At 40.9% G+C, this 20010-nt stretch overlaps 1 protein-coding gene across 2 annotated transcripts; it reads left to right on the top strand.

Annotated features, from left to right (window-relative positions):
• The first annotated feature begins 5491 nt into the window (after nucleotides 1–5491).
• LOC118831037 (zinc finger protein 383-like) lies at nucleotides 5492–19018 on the top strand. 2 transcript variants are annotated; one of them, XM_036738207.1, is made up of 6 exons: nucleotides 5492–5604; nucleotides 7390–7474; nucleotides 12191–12317; nucleotides 12925–13032; nucleotides 13708–13818; nucleotides 14449–19018. In XM_036738207.1, the coding sequence occupies exons 2-6, from the start codon at nucleotides 7442–7444 to the stop codon at nucleotides 15855–15857; spliced, it is 1788 nt and encodes a 595-aa protein (XP_036594102.1). In that variant the 5' UTR covers nucleotides 5492–5604; nucleotides 7390–7441; the 3' UTR covers nucleotides 15858–19018. The 2 variants fall into 2 exon arrangements, with proteins under 2 accessions (XP_036594102.1, XP_036594103.1); XM_036738208.1 differs by having other exon boundaries at nucleotides 5521–5604; nucleotides 13708–13812.
• Nucleotides 19019–20010: the final 992 nt, after the last annotated feature.

The following is a 20010-nucleotide window of genomic DNA, read 5'->3' as shown; positions in this document are numbered from 1 at the left end:
GGAAAAGGATTAGTCTTTTTATTCTTCCCTCTGCCCCCATCTTCGGAATGTGGGAATTGTTGGTCATTTCTCACCAGGTGAGACTTTCTAGTCATCTTCCTCAGCTCCATCCCAGAAGTGGGGGAGAGGGGTCTCTGAGCACATTTAAGTAGAACCTCGGGGAAAGCCCTGTGCACCCTAAACTATAGCTCTGTTAGCCTTACACCAAACAATAACTGCTACTGAGCTTGCCTTTTGCCCAGAAGAAATCTGGATCCATGCTTTTACTATGCTTTGAGAATTTATGAGACATAAATCAATAAGATTCTCTTTCATTTACTTTAAGATTCCAACTGAAAAAATTCCCAGTGATTTCTAACAGATAATTAATATTTTTTTCTCTCTCACTATCCTTCTCTGTACAGAGTGCCAACCACTACCCCTCCCTCTCATCAATAAATAAAAGTCAAAAATTGCTATAGTCACTCATAATTTTATTATAGCTTTCAATACTTGTTGAACAGAAATGTAAACACACTTTAGAGAACTATTAAGCTTCTCCCAAGCTGGGAGAAAATGGAGAAGAGACTGGCCCATCATCATCTAGTGTATTTGCCTGAATGAAAAGTTCCACAACGATCAGTTTACCTAAGCATGCCTCCCATCTAGATCTCAGGGTTTCTCTTACCTGTGGTGGGCAGAGATGGTGATGGCATTAACTGTGCTCCAGTGGATGCTCACATGCTAGCCATGGATGTGTACTAGATGACATCATGTTATAATATGGCTCCAATTTTAAAAAAACCCTCAATCTACTTTATCTCGTAGAAACATTTCCCAATAATATCAAATGTCATTTAGACTCATTAAATGTAAAGTTTTTCAAATGTGTCAATGAAAAATAGAAAATGAACGCTATGAGTTTGAATGCAGAGGTTAAACTGAACCAATGGGAAAGGCAATATTTATAAATATCTTGGTCTTTTCCAAGCAAGACACTTTGAGTATAAGGTTATTAAGGTGAAATCCAAAGTTGTATATGTTGAGACTTGATCTGCATCTTGAGGTTAAAGCTGATCAAATTTCTATGGTCCTTTAAAGTCTACAAAGAGCTGAAACTCAAATATAGGTTTTCTTCAGCTCCAATCCAGTTTTCCAGATGAGTCCTTTAACCTTTCTGGGCATCAGTTTTCCCATTTATAAAGCAAGAATAGTAATCCTTCTACCTACTTTATAAGGTGCAAGGAAGGCATTTTATAAATTTTAAAGCTCTATAGAAAAGGCATTGATTGTTTGACTGGATTCATGATGTCATTGATGTGGGCATTCCCTCCACACCTAATTCTTTGGGATATCCTATTCATTTCTCCCTCTAGCTACCTCATAGTCACTTAGATTTCAATATACACTCAGAGAACCAATTTCCTGAAACCATCATCAGGCAGTTAATAAACATTAAGCATCTATGTGCCAGATACTGTGCTAAATACTGGGGATACAAAGAAAAGTAAAACACAGTCCTGACTCTGAAGCAACTCAGCCTATTGGAAGAAACAACATGCAAAAACTATGTAAGACAAGCTATGTGTAGGATAAATTGGAATCAATTGAGAGAGGGAAGACACTAAAATTAAGGGGGTTCATGAAAAGGTTTCCTGTAGAAAGTAAGATTTTTATTGGAACTTAAAGGAAGTCAGGGAAGTCAGGAGGTAAGATGAGTAGGGAAAGCATTCCAGGCAGGGAGTACAACGAATGTGAATACCCAAAGTCAGGAAATAGAGGGTCTTGTTTGAGAAACAGCAAGGAGGCCAAGTGTCACTGGACTTCAGAATATGTTAGGGGGTAGGGAGGTGAGAGAATATAAGGTATAAGAAGACTGGAAAGGTAGGAAGGGGCAGTTATAAAGGGCTTGAATGCCTGAGGTTTTTATATCTTGGAGGTAACGGGGAGCCACTGGAGTTTATTGAGTGGGAATGGGGTGTGTGACATGATCAGACCTGTATTTTAGGAAGATTACTTTGACTGCTGTGGAAGACCGGCTGAAGTGTGGAGAGACGTGACCGGCAGATTCAGCAGGCTATTTCAAAAGTCCAGGTGTGAGGTGATGAAAATGCCTGCACCAGGGCGAAGGTAGTGGCACATTGTATACTGCAGGTGCTTAATAAATGCTTGTTAAATTACTGAACTGAACGGACATTCCAGAATAGGGAGCAGTGGGCACTGAGGCAAAAAATTCAGTATGTATTAGAGGGCAGAAAATAGTTTTATTTGGCTGCAACATTGAAATGTGAAAGGAAGTAATATAAGCAATGAGCTGGATGATCTCAAAGATTCTTTCCAGTTGCAACAGTCTGTACACTGGCAAGAAACCCTCAAGAGCAGGGGGGGCGGAGCCAAGATGGTGGCTGAAAAGCAGGGACTAGCGTGAGCTCCCCACCGAGTCCCTCCAAAAACCTATAAAAATGGCTCTGAACCACTTCTAGAACTGCAGAACCCACAAAAGAGCAGAGGGAAGCAGGGCTCCAGCCCAGGACAGCCTGGATGGTTGCTGGGTGAGGTCTATCGCACACGGAGCTGGGAGCAGAGCAGAGTGGAGCAGAGCCCACCATGGGTGGCGTGGACCAACCAGGCCAGGAGCCGGGTGGAGCGTGCCCTAGCGCCCTGAATCAGTGAGCTGCAGCAGTTACCAGACTTCTCAACCCATAAACACCAAAGGCAACAGAGAAGGTTAGTGGGAAAAGCTGCGGGAGTGGAAGGAGTTCGGTTCGGCTACCGCCCCGGGGGCAGCGGAGGTGCAGAACTACAGCTGCAGTTGCTTCCGGCCCCAGGCCCACCTGGTGGGAGGAATTAAGTGGTGGATCAGAGCAGGACTGCAGAGCCTGCTGAAGAACTAAGTCCAGTCCAGGTTGGGGGTTCTTGGGGAAGGAGGAGTTATGGTGTGGCAGAGCTGGCGCATCCCCCCAAGCTTGGAACATAGAACTCCTTAGCCTACAAGCAGTCATACTCCACTGAAAAACTCAAGGGTCAAGTTAGTTGGCTGGGAACATGGCCAGGCAGTGAAAACGTACCCAGATTCAGTCTCAGACTTTGGTGACAAAGAACACCAAAACATACAGCCAGAAGAAGTCAACAAAGTCAAACAACAAAAGCCTCCAAGAAAAACATGAACTGGTCTCAGGCCATGGAAGGGCTCAAAAAGGATTTGGAAAAGCAAGTTAGAGAAGTGGAGGAAAAATTAGGAAGAGAAATGAGAAGGATGCGAGAAAACCATGAAAAACAAGTCAACAACTTGGTAAAGGAGACCCAAAAAAATGCCGAAAAATACACTGAAGAAAACAACACCTTAAAAATCGGACTAACTCAAATGGCAATAGAGCTCCAAAAAGCCAATGAGGAGAAGAATGCCTTGAAAGGCAGAATTAACCAAATAGAAAAGGAGGTCCAAAAGACCACTGAAGAAAATACTACCTTAAAAATTAGATTGGAGCAAGTGGAAGCTAGTGACTTGATGAGAAAACCAAAGGAATGAAAAAATGGAAGACAATGTGAAATATCCCATTGGAAAAATGACTGACCTGGAAAATAGATCCAGGAGAGATAATTTAAAAATTATTGGACTGCCTGAAAGCCATGATCAAAAAAAGAGCCTAGATATCATCTTTCAAGAAATTATCAAGGAGAACTGCCCTGATATTCTAGAGCCAGAGGGTAAAATAGAAATTGAAAGAATCCACCGATCGCCTCCTCAAATAGATCCCAAAAAGAAATCTCCTAGGGATATTGTGGCCAAATTCCAGAGCTCCCAGATCAAGGAGAAAATACTGCCAGTAGCCAGAAAGAAACAATTTGAGTATTGTGGAAACACAATCAGAATAATCCAAGATCTAGCAGCTTCTCGAAGGGCTTGGAATACAATATTCCGGAGGTCAATGGGGCTAGGATTAAAACCAAGAATCACCTACCCAGCAAAACTGAGTATCATGCTCCAAGGCAAAATATGGACTTTCAATAAAATAGAGGACTTTCAAGCTTTCTCAGTGAAAAGACCAGAGCTGAATAGAAAATTTGACTTTCAAACACAAGAATCAAGAGAAGCATGAAAAGGTAATCAAGAAAAAGAAATTGCAAGGGACTTACTAAAGTTGAACTGTTTTATTTACATTCCTACATGGAAAGATGATGTGTATGATTCATGAGACCTCAGTATTAGGGTACATGAAGGGAATATTCATATGTATGTATATGTGAGTGTGTATGTATATATGTATGTGTGTGTGTATATATATATATATATATATAGAGAGAGAGAGAGAGAGAGAGAGAGAAAGAGAGAGAGAGAGGGCACAGGGTGAGTTGAAGATGAAGGGAAGATATCTAAGAGAAATAAAATCAAATTAAGGGATGAGAGAGGAATATATTGAGAGAGGAAGATAGGGAGAGATAGAATGGGGTAAATTATCTCACATAAAAGTGGCAAGAAAAAGCAGTTCTGTAGGAAGGGAAGAGAAGTCAGGTGAGGGGGAATGAGTGAATCTTGCTCTCATCAGATTTGACCTGAGGAGGGAATACCATACATATTCAATTGGGTAACTTACCCCACAGGAAAAAAGGAGAAAGAAGAAGATAAAAAAAGGGGGGATGATAGAAGGGAGAGCAGATAAGGGTGGAGGTAATCAAAAACAAACACTCTGAAAGGGACAGGGTCAAGGGAGAAAATTCAATAAAGGGGGATAGGTTAGGAAAGAGCAAAATATAGTTAGTCTTTCACAACATATTGTGGAAGGGTTATACATAATGATATGCATGTGGCCTATGTTGAATTGCTTGCCTTCTTAGGAAGGATGGGTGGGAAGGGAAGAGGGAAGAGAATTTGGAACTCAAAGCTTTAAAAACAGATGTTCAAAAACAAAAAAAAAAAGTTTTTGCATCCAACTAGAAAATAAGATACACAGGCAATGGGGTGTAGAAATTTATCTTGCCCTACAAGAAAGAAAGGGAAAAGGGGATGGGAGGGGAATGGGGTGACAGAAGTGAGAGCTGAGTGGGGAACAGGGCAACCAGAATATACGCCATCTTGGAGTGGGGGGGAGGGTAGAAATGGGGAGAAAATTTGCAGTTCAAACTCTTGTGAAAATCAATGCTGAAAACTAAACATATTACGTTAAAAAATGTGGATAAAAATTTTAAAAATATTAAAAAAAAAAAAGCCTCAAGAGCAATGAAACTGAGGGCGGGACCACGTGGAACACGTAAGTTTTCGGTCGTCATTTCCGCCCTTTCTACAAAATCGGCTAGTCATGGACCAAATTAGCCCCGCCCCCGATCGTCGATCCAATGGGACGACTCTGCCCTTTCTAATGCCCATCTTCCAATCCCCTCTAGGCGTCCGCGGGCTCCTTCTCGCCCTTCCAAAATCCCCTTCGTCCTTTCTCAGCGAGGGCAAACCGCAGGGCCTCAGCAGGGAAACCGGAATCGTAGGCAGCCGACGGCTGCCCGGTGACGCACTTCCGTTCTCGCCATCGTCGTCCCTAGCTGCAGGGAACCAGGGGTCTGAGAGAGCTGGGGCTGCGTCCCTCCGAGCAGCTAGGCGTCAGTCTCTGCCTCCGGGACTCACGATCGGTCTCGGTGAGTGGGTCTAGGGCGGCCAGGGGTCGAGGGAGAACCCGAAGAGCTGCCGCCCGACCCCCATGGGGGCCCGCCACCCCGAGGCCCCCAAGGAGGCGAGACGGGACGGGACCGGGAAGGGGAGGAGCTGTCCCGGGGGCTGCCGGGAAGAGCTGGTAACCTTCCCTCTCCTCTTCCCCTCCCCCCTGTCCTGCTTTCCCCCCAGTCTTCTCTCCCTCATCCCCCTTCCCTTGCTGAGTCCTAGTTGCGGGGGAGGGGGCGCGGGCCGGGAGGGGGACGTCCCCTCCTTTGGCTTCATCCTGCACCTGCTCCGGGTGACGTAGGGAGTGGATGTCAGGCTTTGGGGACAGGTTCCCCGCTCGACCCTGCGCTTGTTGGGCAGCAGCACCCCAGCTTAAGGACAGCTCCACTGTGCTTCCGGGAGATCTCTGTGGAGGGGCCTGGCAAAATTATCCGGCTGGTGGGGATTGTTTTGTTCTTTGTGCTTGTAGCCTGCAATGCCTAGCAGCTAGAACATGCTTAATAAGTACTCCTTAATTGATTGTTGATTAATTAAATTGGCTTCCCAAGTAGATCTATCTGAATTCTGTGCAATGGAAAGAATTCGTGACTTTGGGGTCACAAGACCTTGGTTAGATTGAATCCTGGCTGTTACTTAAAACCCAAGTGATCTTGGGAAAATCCCTTATAACCTTTCTGGGTCTCATTTGTAAAATGAGGCTCCATGACCTCTTAAGTCAGTTATTCAGCCAGCTAGCATTTATTAAGCCCCTATTATAGGCCTCTAAGGGGCAACTAGGTGGTGTATTGGATAGGGCCCTGGGCTTGGAATCAGGAAGACTCATTTTCCTGAGTTCAAATCTGACCCCAGATACTTATTGGCTTGTGACCCTGGCCAAGTCACTTAACCCTGTTTGCCTCAGGTTCCTCATCTGTACAACAAACTAGAGAAGGAGATGGCAAATCACTCCATCATCTTTGCCGAGAAAACCCCAAATGGGGTCGTGAAAAGTTGGACATGACTGAACACAACAACAATATATGCTTCTGAGGACCCTTCTAGTTCCAAATCTGTGATCTTATAATTCTTAAATTGTCAACCGATTCCTTTTCTCATTCATCATCCTTCTTGACCTTTCTCCAATATTTGACACTAAATCTCTCCTTTCAAAAAAACACCTTCTCTCTGCGATCTGTTTTGGTTCTGAATGACTGACTTAAGAGGTCAACAAGTCTGATCCCCTCATTTTATAAATGGGACCCAACATTCTCTCTCCTTTGTGCAGGCCATTCCCTATGTCTTCAATGCATGGGGAGGGAAGGGCTCTTTCCTCACATTTACCTCAGAGATCCAGCATGAGTCCTGTCTAGTTCCTTCCTTCCTTCCTGGGAATTACATTGTATTTATGTTGTGTAGATTTTGTTTCTCCCAGTAGAATATAAGTTCCTTGAGGGCAGACACTGTTTCTGCTTCATTTTTTGTAATTTCGTAAAGGGGAGTGGAATGAGTGAAAGCCAGACAAGTAGTTGTGATTGTCCTTGAATGTTAGGTCAAGTGGTCTTGGTTTTTTTTTCTCTTTATCCTGTGCCATTCCCATATTTAGCAGCTGTCTCAACCCTCAGTTCCTAGGATTGTGTCATGGCATAGGAGACAGACAATAAATATATTTTACATACTAGTTTCAGAGAAATGGGTAATACATAGATAGGGTATAGATTACTATGTGGATAAGCTGTATCATAGAATTGTTTTTACTCATGGTTCCTTCTCCTCTCCTCCATCAGATCCTGAGGTTCTTCTTGCCCTTCCCTGAGAGGGGGGTAGGCACAAGAGGTCATGGCTGCTATAAATCTACTACCTGAACCTCAGGTGAGCTATAATCTGTCCTTCTTTAAATAGACTAGATTTCAGACAAACTGGTGCAAGGTGCATGGACCTTGTCTGATGAGTCCTATGCCTGAATTGGAGCTGTTTCCCTGGTCATGTGCAAGCTTACTTTCAGAGGGTACACATAAGAAAGCTGAGAGGTGTGTGTGCCAGAGAGCATAGGCCCAATTAGAAGAACAGATTGGCCCTGGAAAGTAAAAGTAAAGGTTAACTTCCTGTAGCTGATGGACTGGAATGAGGCATGAACTGAATATGAGATATACATAGATTGTCTGAATTGGGACATTCATCTTCATGCCTGAGTGTAACTTGGTGATTTAAAGAGAGTAGCTCTAAAAAAAAAAAAAAAAAAAAAAAAGAGAGTAGCTCTGCTGTTGAGTTAGTATATCAGTGGAACAGTTCCTGGATAATACAAAGTGTCCAAATATTTATTGAACAAATGATGAAATGATTGAAAAGCCTGGCCTGTACCAACTAGCTTAAACAGGCAGAATGGTCTGGATAACTCCAGGATGCAGCCAGGGAATCTTGATTGTAAAATTCAGAAGTGCTTTATGACTTTTTAAAAATAGAGTTATTACAATAAGTGGCATTCACTATTGCTTTTTCCTTTTTACACTGTTAGAATTCTTAAATAATTCTAAACTAGACTTTCAAGCTCCTAGATTTGAGGAGTTGAGGTATTTGGTAAGTATAGGTCTGAGCAGCCTTTAATATGCATTATCACTCTTAGTAATATTGCGTATAAAGTGCTATAAAATCTCATTTGAGCCTTACAACAATCAGTCAGTTATTATTTATTAAGTGCCTGTCATATGCTAGGCACCGTGCCAGGCTCTGAAAATACAAAGACTAAGCTGAAACACTTCCTCAACTCAAGGAACTTGTATTTTGTTGAAGGAGATAACATAGGGGGATGTGCCCAGATTAGTATATACAAAATACAAGGTAAATTTATGGGTAGAAGATATTAATGGCCAACTTGGAGATGGGTTAGGAAAAGCTTCACATAGTAGGTGAACAGAATTTTAAACAAAACAAGACTTTCTAAGGACTGGTGATTGGAGTGAATTTTAGGCCTAGGGGAAAGCCAGTGCAAAAGCTTGAATTCCAGAGATGGAGTGTAGTGTGTGTGAAGAACAGCAAGAGAACCTGTTTGACTGGATTGTAGAGTACAGGGATGAAATAATGTGGAAAGACAGGTTGGGACCAAATTGAGAAGGGCTTTAACAGGTAGGCAGGAGCTTTATTTGAGCCAGGAGACAGTAGGGAGCCATTGAAGTTTGGATAAGGGAGTGACCTGGTCAGACCTATGCTTAGCTCTTTGGCAGCTATGTGGAGAATAGACTGCATGGGGTAGAGACTTGAGATGGGAAGACCAATTAGGAGGCCATTGCAATAGGCCAGGTAAGAGGTGATGATGGCCTTAACTGAGATGATAGTTGTGTGAGTCTGAAGAAAGAGGTGGATGAGAGAGGTGTTGTGAAGGTAGAATCAACAAAATTTGGGAGCTAAATGGCTCCGTGGGGTTAGAGAGAGTGAGGAGGTGAGTATCACACCTGCATTATAAACCTGGGGGACTAAAAGGCGGTGATGACTTTCAAAGAAGTTCAGAAATGTGGTGGTTAAGTTTGATATGCCTTAGGGCCATCCAATTCCAAATGACCAGTGGGAGCTGGAGGTACACAGCTGGAAGCATGAGGAGAGACTAGACTGATACACACACATGCACACACACACACACATATGTATACATACATATACATACACACATATATCTTCAAGTCATCTGTATATATACAATAATTAAACCTATAGGATGTGATGAAGTTATGACCTGAGAGAGAGTAATGAGAGAAAAGAGAGGGCCAAGGAAAGAGCCTTGGGGTATGCCCGTAGTTTGAGGGCATCATATGGAGGGTGATTCAGCAAAGAAGACCGAACTCTGGTCAGACAAGTAGAAGAACAATCAAAGACAATAGCCCAAAGGCTAAGTAAATCAGGTATGACCATCTTCATTTTATAGCTGAGTAAACCCAGGTTTAGAGAGGTTGTGATTTGTCAGAGTCCACGCAGCTAATTACTAGCAGAGCAGCCCTGATTCAGACTTGCTGAATCTAAAACTAGTGGGTTTTTTCATCTGTTACCTCTGAGTGAATCACTTTATACACAAAGCTACACAGAGCAGACATAAATTAGAGAAAGAAGATATTTTTTCCTTCCTAGATTGCTTTCATTCCTTTCTCCAAATCTACCATTCTGGGAACAAAGGGGAAAAAATTTACATGATAACTTTATTATATATTTTTAAAGTCGTACATAATAGGTTTGCATTTTCATGTGCAGTCATCTTTTTTATTATACTATTTTATGGAAATTCTTGTTCCATAAATTAAAAAGAAAATAGATTAAAAAATTTTTTAAATTTAAAAAAGAAGACATTATTAACAAAAGCTAAACTAAGTATAAGCCAGTATTTCTAAGTACAGGTAATTCACCATTTGCTCTCATCCATCCTTACAGTTCCTTGATAAATGAATTGCTGTCCCATGTGAAAAAATCAGCCTCCTGCTGAGATCACTGGAACATCCCTCCTTTTAATCACTGCTTCCATGGATGCCCAGCATCCCTGCCCTGTGCCTCACTGTGTGGTCTTGAAGGATGGGTAGTATTTCAACAGGCACAGGTGGGGAAGAGGGTAAGGACATTCCAGAGGTAGGAAAGAATAAAATATTATGGAACCACATAGGACACAAACAAAGGACAGTGAGTATTCCAGTTGGTCTGGAGTGTATTTAGAGTGAGAGATCACCAGTTAGGGCCAGGTAGGAAGGCAGTTGGTTATGAAAAGCCTTAAATGCCAGGCTAAAGAGTTCGGACTGGATTCTGAAGGCCACAGGAAGCTACTGAAGGTTTTGAGGAGAGGAACATGAACAGACAGTAGACAGGAACAGAAGTATTGATTAAAGGGAAAAGAGGCTGAGGTAAGAAAACCATTTAGGAGAACAGTCAGTTCCAAGCATGGGAGATGGTTTGTGGAAAGACGGGGCAGGATGAGTCTAGGAAACAGTCAAGAGCTAGAACATAGAGTGTGATAAGGGGAATACCATGAACTATGGCTGGAAAAGTTGGTTGAAGCCATATCTTAAATAGCAGGCTGAGGTTGCCTTTTACTTGGTAGGCAGTGGGAATCCACTGTCAGTTTTTTTGTTTTGTTTTGGTTTGGTTTTTTGGGAGGGGGGAAGGCAGGGCAATTGGAGTTAAGTGACTTGCCCAAGGTCACACAGCTAGTGTGTCAAGTGTCTGAGGGCAGATTTGAGCTCAGGTCCTCCTGACTCCAGGGCCAGTGCTCTACTCACTGCGCCACCTTGCTGCCCCTCCACTGATGGTTTTTGAGCAAGGTGTCATGGAACCTAAAAAAGGAGAGAGTTTTAAGAATAGTTTTAACCAACCATATCAAATTCTGAACAAGATCAAAATTCTGAAGACTAGGTCTCTTGGATATGTCTGAATGAGTTCATTGGTTCCCTTCTGCAGAAGAAATTTCAGTAAAAGGGAAGCCATATTTGTAAGGGATTAAGAAAGGAGTGGAAGGGAAAGAAGTAATATTTTCTAGGATTGAAGTGAAGTGATTTGTCTGTGGTCTAGCTAGTAAGGAGAAGAGCTAGAAATCAAACCCAGGTCATCGGACTCCAGTTTCAGTGTTATTTCTACGATACTATGCTGGCTGCCATTAATGTTTGAAGTCAAATAAGAAGGAGCCCAAAGGAAGGTTCAGATTATAGATAAACAAAAGAGACAACTGTCTTGAGAATAATGCTCAAGAGGAGGAATGTTTTTTCTACTCAGGGGTGAAGGTGGGCCCTGGAAGTAGTAAATAATAGCAGTGATGATTTTAAAAAAATGAGAGATACAGATAGCGGGGACATTGGTTATGGAAAGACATAGCATAGACACGCTAGACATTAAATGGATTGGTAGTTTTACAGACTATTGGTAGCATTAAGGATTGATGGAAGGGCCAGCCCCTCTCTCCATTGGACTGGGGGAAGTGGTAAAATGTATGTCCAACAAGAAGGGACAACATGAAAGTAGTGTCATGAGGGTAAATAATATATCCAAAGGACTTTATCCGCAAAAGAATCAGGGTGCTGATAGGCACAGTCAAAAAGGGTTAGGTCTGAACCATATGAAAATGAGTTTTGGGTGGAGGTAGGAGAGCCAAAAGGATTGCTCCCAGAATGGTAGATTTGGAGAAAGAAATGAAAGCAATCTGGAAAGAAGTGGCAGCATATTTAACATGTTTAAGAAGGGAAATAGATCTGGTACACAGAATAAAAAATATAAATAACAGATGAATGGATTTCACCCAAATTCATTTGTACACATAGCCCATTCCCAATTCTAAATCTGTCAATATGATGTCTGTGAGAAATTTGCAAGCCTATGGAAGTTCCTCTGCTGATAAATTAAAGTAGAAATTGCCTATTTGAATGGGAACACTTATTGAGTCCTCTGTGAGTATTCTTTCTGTTTTTCCTTCCCCTGCTCCACGCTCATCTCCCACAATCACTAAGTTGTATATACCAGTACGTCATCTCTCCCAAGAGAACACACTGCTAACTCTCCTCATCCCAGCCCCCTTGCAAAAATGAATGTTAAGATTGTCTTGGAAACAACAGGATCATCTTGTTGCAGGAATTGGTGACATTTGAGGATGTGGCTGTGTACTTTACCCGAAAGGAATGGCAAAGCCTGGCCCCAACTCAGAGGGTCCTATACAGAGATGTGATGCTGGAGAATTATGGAAATCTGATCTCACTGGGTAAGGACTCTCTCTTGCGTAGATATATTATTTGCCCTGTAGGTTTTCTTGACTTTCTAGTTAGAGGTTTTAAGGCCTTAGTTAATATTCAGGTTAATTAGATTCTCGAGAATCATGTGGAGACCCATCATATCCTCTTAACTTTCTGGACAAGGTCCCTTTGGCTTTCATTTGAGACTTCTTTGCTTCTTCTCTAGTGAATTTTCCCAGGGATCTATTCAAAGTTGATTTCAAATGAGCAACATCCCAATACCAACAAAATCCTTAATTTGCCCATCTTCCCAGCTCTCTGGAAGAGATCCTGACCTCTTTCCTCTGTATCTAAAAATCTCTCCTGGACCCTGATGCACATTCACCCAGTGTGAGAATTTTCTGTCTTCAGGAGAGGCCAAAAACCTAACTATTCCCTATAAGCAAAATCTCAAATATCACAACCTACTCCACAATATTAGGAGCATAGTTCTGAGCCCTTTTTCCTGGATCATCTAGGCTTCCTTGTGGCCTCCCTATGTATTTCTCTTCTTTTCCCATTTTTCCCCGGCAGATTCAGGGGTAACTCTGTATGATACCATTTACCATCTTGTCCCCTTTTCTTTCCTTCAAGCAGCATTTCTGTTTCCTAAACCTGCTGTAATCTCCCAGCTAGAGCAAGGAAGAGAGCCCTGGGTTCTGGATCCACAGGGACCACTAGACAGAGAGGGCACCTGTTCTAAAGGTGAGTGCCTGAAGAGCTTGTCATTTCCTCCCCTGCTTTGTCTATGCCTTTGTGGTAACACAGTATGTGATTCTTTAACCCAGTATGATTTGGAGAAATGGCATCACTGTGTTCCACACTATTCTACTTTTTGTTTTATAGTCTTAAACCTTTACTTGTTTATCCCTGTTAACATCTCTACTCAATTTCCATTACTTACCATGCTTGCCTGTGAAGGTGAATCACCTCATCCTTCCCATAATTTGTATTTCTTTACTAAATTCCACTCTTCCTTATATTGTAATTGAGATTATTGAACCAGAATACTGGACTTGAAGTTAAAACATCTGGGGCAGCTAGGTGGTGTAGTGAGTAGAGCACTGGCCCTGGAGTCAGGAGGACCTGAGTTCAAATCCAGGCTCAGACACTTGACACACTTATTAGCTGTGTGACCTTGGGCAAATCACTTAACCTCGACTGCCCTGTCTTCCCCCCTCCAAATAAAAAATAAAAAAAACCTGAGTTCAAATCCTGGCTCTTTTACTTTGACCTTGAGTAAGACATTTAGTCTCTCCAAAATGCAGCTTCCTCACTTTTAGAATGAGGATTTTGGACTAAGTGTTCTGTAAGGTCTCTTTCAGCCCTAGAGCCTATAAGCATTCAGTAAGGTCTTGTTTGTCTTTTGGCCTTGGGTAGGGTGTCCACTTCTGAAACCTGCTGTGATCTCTGAGCTTGAAAAAGAGGAATCAGGGGGCACTGGTGTTCGAGGGTGTTTGAACAAAGAGGGTCTGCAAAGTACCGGTAAGGGTAAGTGAAGATACAAGTAAGTCATCCATAAGTAAAGTTTTCCCAATAAAGTTTCCTTTAAAAACTCTCCAATAAACCTGACAATTAAGAAGAAAATCATTCCTGAGAAATCTAACCTCAAGGAGGCAAATTACCATCAACCAAATTAGTATAGGATCTTCAGTCTCAGAACTCCACTGGAATAAGCAGACCTTGGCTTGCTTTCAAGCCTTTTACATGGCTGTGCTGTTGTGGGATAATGAAGTTGAGCTGTGTTCTCTTTTCTGCTACTATATTTTCATAATTTGCATGTTTTGAACTTAAAGTACCAAACTGATTGTAAGTTTCTTGAGGGCCGGAACTTTGCTTTGTATTTTTTATCCCCCCAACATTGTCAGTTGGTGTTACTCTGTTATTTCTGTACCACTCCTAATATTCTCCATCCCTTACTATCTCCTAATGAGGCACACTCCTTCATTTTCCTGTTTTCCCCTGCCTCTTGTTCTATTCCTAGGAGTAGTGATTCCTGGTTGCTGGTTCTCTCTATTAATATACAAAAACATATTCATTATTAAGTGTAGCCTACATGTGATACTTAATAACTTGCAATCAAGGTAACTAAGAGGTGATGTTCATATTTTCTTCTCCCAGATGGTGAGACCAAGACTAAGAATGAAGAGTTGACTCCAAAGCAGGAAGTATCTGGTAGAAGACATCCACACATGGTGTCAGTAGGAATCCAAGTGAATCTTCCTCGAAGATCCAACCTTAAAGAAATTAATTCACTAAAGCATAAGCTTGAGAAGCAGCAAAGAAATCCCAAAGAAGACAAAATGAGAAGAGAAGAGGGAGATTTCATGAAAATGACAGTTAAGGATGAAGGAGTGGGAAGGAAATGTGAGACACATAAAAATATAAGCAAAAATGATGGTGCTGTCTCACATCTTGCAATGCATCAGAAAGTTCCTAGAGGACCTACATCCTATCAGTGTGATGAATGTGGCAAACATTTCTCTCAGAGTTCAGATTTCTTTCAACATCAGAGAATGCACTCTGTAGAAAAGCCTTATGAATGTAAGGAATGTGGAAAAGCCTTCAGCTTTAATTCAACACTTGTTCAGCATCAGAGAATCCATACTGGGGAAAAACCCTTTCAATGCAAAGAATGTGGGAAAGCTTTCAGTTGTAGTTCACATTGTACTGCACATCAAAGAATCCATACTGGAGAGAAGCCCTATGAATGTAAGGAATGTGGGAAAGCCTTCAGCTTTAATTCAACACTCATTCAGCATCAGAGAATCCATACTGGAGAGAAACCTTTCCAATGTAAGGAATGTGGAAAATCTTTCATTCAAAAAATAACCTTTGTACGGCATCAGCGAATCCACACTGGGGAGAAACCTTTTGAATGTAAAGAATGTGGGAAGGCTTTCAGTCTGAACTCACAACTTATTCATCATCAGGCACTACATACTGGAGAGAAACCTTTTGAATGTAAGGAGTGTGGGAAAGGCTTCATTCGGAACTCACATCTTATTCAGCACCAGAGAATTCACATTGGGGAGACATTTTATCAATGTAAAGAATGCGAGAAATCATTTAAACAGAAAGCAAGTTTAAATAGGCACCAGAGAATCCACTCTTGGGGAAAATCCCATGAATGTAAGGACTGTGGGAAAGGCTTCAGCAAGAATTCAGATTTGAGCCATCATCAGAGATTCCATTCTAGAGAGAAACCTTATGAATGTAAGGAATGTGGAAAAGTCTTTATTCGGAACTCAAATTTTATCCGACATCAGAGAATCCACCCTGGGGAGAAACTTTTGAATGTAATTGTTGGTCTCTGTGTACCCCAAGTTCAAGTTAGCAGGCCTTCCACTATCTGGCCTCACTTAACTTATCCACCCTTATCTTCTACTCTTCCCCAAACTGATTCCTCCAATCCATCCAGTCCAGTCTCTTCACTGTCCTCCCCAGATACTGTACCCATTCCTACTTCTGAGCCCTTGCTAATGCTGCTTCCCCAAATGCCCTCACCTCTTCTCTCTCCCTTTCTTTGATTTTTTTTATCAGAAGTCTCATGAAGTGTACCCCATATATTCTGAGCTCACCAAGATTTACACTTCCTATTCTTTCCTATTGCACCAAACAGGCCAAGAACTCCAGTTAGTAATCATATAGTATCTTGTATTATTTTCTTATTTGCTCATTGTTTTCATCTCAACTAGATTGTAAATTCCTTAAAGGCAGAGATTATATGGACAATAAAAACAAGGTGAGAAGATGAATTGGACAAAGATCAGTGAAATGAAGTGTTTCCAGTTTAAATTAATTCAGACCAATTGGAAGAGGCATTGAAATGAGTATAATGACTCTTCAAGAGAGCAATAATTGAGAGAAAGAATATAACTAGTCAGAAATAGGTGAAATGTAGATGTTTCAAGCTAGACTTCGTAGAATATTTTGGATGAATAGATCTGGTCCTTAAATTTGCATCTCCAGAAACTGAATTTTATTTTTCATTCATATTAAACACAGAAAATTGATATAAACCAAAAGTATAATTAAATTTTAAGTAGAGAAATGTCCTTTTTGTGACTGGAAGGATTGTGTCTATTCTCTCGCAAACCCCCTAGCTAATATCCAGATACACGGGAAACTAAATAATCTAATTGATCTTAATCAAATAAGACATATCTAAAATGAGATTGCTGGGAAATTGACTGTGGCATGAAATGTGTCATTACAGAGCTTTTATTTGCATACAGTTGAATTTAAATAGGATTTGCCCTGGGTAAAAAAATCATTAAATTAGGCAAAGTCTGTCTTAGGCTGTTTCCAGTTTAAGCCTTTTTCTCCTGTTAAAGGAATTTTAGGCAAGTGGGGAGATAGCCGCTCTCTTGCTGAAATACCTTTCAGGGCACTCCATTGCCTATAGAGCAAAATACAAGTTCCTTAGCTTGGCTTTTGAGGTCCTCCATAATCTAACTTCAGCTTATCTTTGTTGTTTTATTTTGTTCTGTTCCCCTTCACACTCTGTTCTTGTCAAATTGTTCTGATCATTGTAGATCTATGCCTTCTTGCGTCTGCTGAGGCCGTTCCCCATCCCTAGAAAACATGCCCTCATCTCCACCAGTTAAAATCTTTTCTTCAAGGATCAGCTTAGTTGTTGCCTCTTCCATGAATCCTTCCCTGATCTCCCTTGATTGGGGTGTAGGAGGAAGCAGAATGCATCTACATTCCTTGTATTTACCTATAACAATTTTTCTGAATCTCTATCATGATTTTTGACATGAAACTTGGAGTCCTAAACATAGTAGGCATCTAATAAGTATTTAATAGATGAGTTAGAGTCTAGGGGAAAACTTGAAATCATATTGTCAGGGAATGCACATCTCCATCTTTTACATGAGGATAAAATGAAAGACATTGGCAAGTACTTTGAAGTAACAGTTACTAATTACTCTGATTTAGCAACTCAACCTATGATTTCATTGATATAGGCCCAGATAAGAAAACTCCTACCTATACAGGTTAGCACCTCCTCTGTAACTTTCTCTTAGCTGCCTCAGAATGAGAAGTTCAGAGACTAGCCCAAAGTCACATGGCCTGTATGTGTTAGAGGCAGGACTTACCCTATGTCTTCCTGGTTTGGAGACTAGCTCTCTACCCACCTTCTTATTTCACCTTATCAGGCTAAGTAACTCTGTCAAAAAGGAGATTACATGAACCTAGCCTGACTTGTTCTTGATAAAGTCATACTGGTTCCTTGTAATCACTACTTCCACTTTAACTAATTTTTCTTTTAATGTTTTAGAATTTTGCCAAGAATCAGATCAAATTTATTGGCTTGTAAGCTACAAAGATTCCTTTGTTGTTGTCCTTTTTAGTCCAGTAATCATTCTTAGCAGCGAAACAAGAAACACAAGAGTTGAGCATCTCTGCCTTCTGTCCAGTATCATCATCCACTCCACCCCAAATAGGAACTCAGTGCTTCTTTACCTTTACCCCATATAGCTTTTTATAAAATCCTTTTTGTCCTTAGCTTTCTTTACCAATCTCAGCTCAGTTTGACTTAGCTTTATTTAACACTCCTAATACAGTTCTTAGTGAACCATATGCTTTTATATTATATGCATTCTCTGTTAACTGCCTTTGCTTCCATGTTTGCATGTCTTTGGAAACAATCTCGGTCCCTGAGGTAACTGAGTATCTATTAGTCTCTTCCCCTTTTTTCTCCTAAACAGAATTGTATCTCTCTGTCTCTCTCTTCTGTCTGGATGGGGTTGAAGATTTTTATTCCAGAAAGTTATGAAAATATCTGGCAATCTACTATAAGAAATGGATATAAAAGAATTCAAAGAAATATATGGGGAGATTTGTATGAACTGATACAGAGTGAAATAATTAGAACAATTTATACAATGTCCACAGTACTATAAAAACAGTTTTGAAAGGCATAAAGAATCACAGGTAAGGATTCTTCTCATAGTAGAGTTTGTGGATAATGGGTGCTGAATGAGGCATATATTGTCAGAACAGGACCAGTGTGTTGGTTTTTCACAGGGGAGGATTCTTTGGAGGGAAGAGACCTTGGGAAATGACAATGATATAAAAGTAAAAGCATCAGTAACAATTTTTTACGGAAAAAAAGCAAGGACTGAAGGCTCAGGCAAGTCTATCATACATTAACAGTAACTGAGAGCTTGTAAAGAATCTGCAGGTTACAACAACTTGTCCATGGACACTATCGGAGGCGTGAGGCCAGATCTTGACTTGAAGTCCAATACTCTGACTAGTATAGCACACTGACGGCTTTCCTGGAATCATCCAACTTTCTAATGCTATACAAAAAGAACTTTCTCCATTGTAAATGATTTAATGTTATCAATATCCTGTTGTTCATTTTTGCTTAATGTTATGTGGATGAGAATACAGGAGCCATAACTAAAAAGTTTGGTTCCAACTGGGATAGCTAAATAGTTGGTGGGTTTTAATTTGTCAGGCACCAAGGACATTTAGCCAGTGTAGGTCTTTGGCCTCCTAATTCCTACATGAATATGGAATAAGGAATGAGAAAGGAAAAATACTTGCAGATTATACAGAAGCTTTACACCTCTATCCTGAATACCTTCTTTGAAAATTTATGAAAGGAACCAGGAGGTGATGAATATAACAAACACTGAATAACATCACAAAAATAAAAATATATCTGAAATGACTTTGTATTGTATTTGTATTAGCCCTAAATTGGGGATTTGTGCACAAATATACCACCAACTTGTTAGAACAAAGATCATAATTAGCATAAACATGGAAGAAAAAGTGTTAATTAGGAAAATATGGCATGTAATTAATGGTTATTATGACAAATGGATAGGAATGACATTGTGACAATTTTAATCAGAAGTTTAACTCGTGTAAAGCAGTTCATGTAACAAAGAGACCTAAAGAGTACCTTTGTCAGCAAACACAACTCTCTTGCCAGTCAGAGAAAGAGATGGCTGTCAAAGGCATACCAGTTTAGAAAATAAATTTGTAGGTTCTTCCAAAGAGGGATGATAAAGATTGTGAGTATCATCATGTCACAAGACAAGAAGAAGCCGGGGGAAGTAAAACCACACTCGGAAAAAAAGCTTAGTAAGAGACCTAATGGAGTTACCTTGAAGGATTGAATGGAAGGACAACAAGCAGGACAACAAAATGGGGAAGGATTGACAATGGTTTTTATAACCTCACCATCAAGCACAATAGAGTCATGGTACTTGGACTCCATAACATCCCAGACCTGCATGTGCTTACAGAGGAAGAAGAAATAGCACCAATGGGAGAAACATCCAGACGTGATCCAGTGTACATAGAGAAGATCTATTCTGGAAGTGGCACGACTGTCGGCATTAAGGGATCACATCTTAAGGTGTTCAAAAAGAAGGGAAGCTACCAAAAGTGCAAGAAAAAAACGTACTTTTTTAATAGTGAGAAAAAGCGACAAAGCATTAACAAATGTTACTTTTTATTCCTACTTTACCATCAATTTGTATAGAGGCAGCATGGAATAGTGGGTGGCCTCAGAGCTAATAAAGCCTGCCTCTGGCACAAACTGGCTGTGTGACCTGAGCAAGTCACTTAAACATTTCTCTAGGCAACTCTCTTAAGACTTTATGTCCTTTGTGCAGACAATGAGCTAAATAAATGCTATTTCATTCATTCATA

Source organism: Trichosurus vulpecula, chromosome 9 (assembly GCF_011100635.1).
Source record: "Trichosurus vulpecula isolate mTriVul1 chromosome 9, mTriVul1.pri, whole genome shotgun sequence".
Lineage (NCBI taxonomy): Eukaryota > Metazoa > Chordata > Mammalia > Diprotodontia > Phalangeridae > Trichosurus > Trichosurus vulpecula.
The sequence above is the reverse complement of the archived record's forward strand: the minus strand, read 5'-3'. Positions and strand labels throughout refer to the sequence as shown.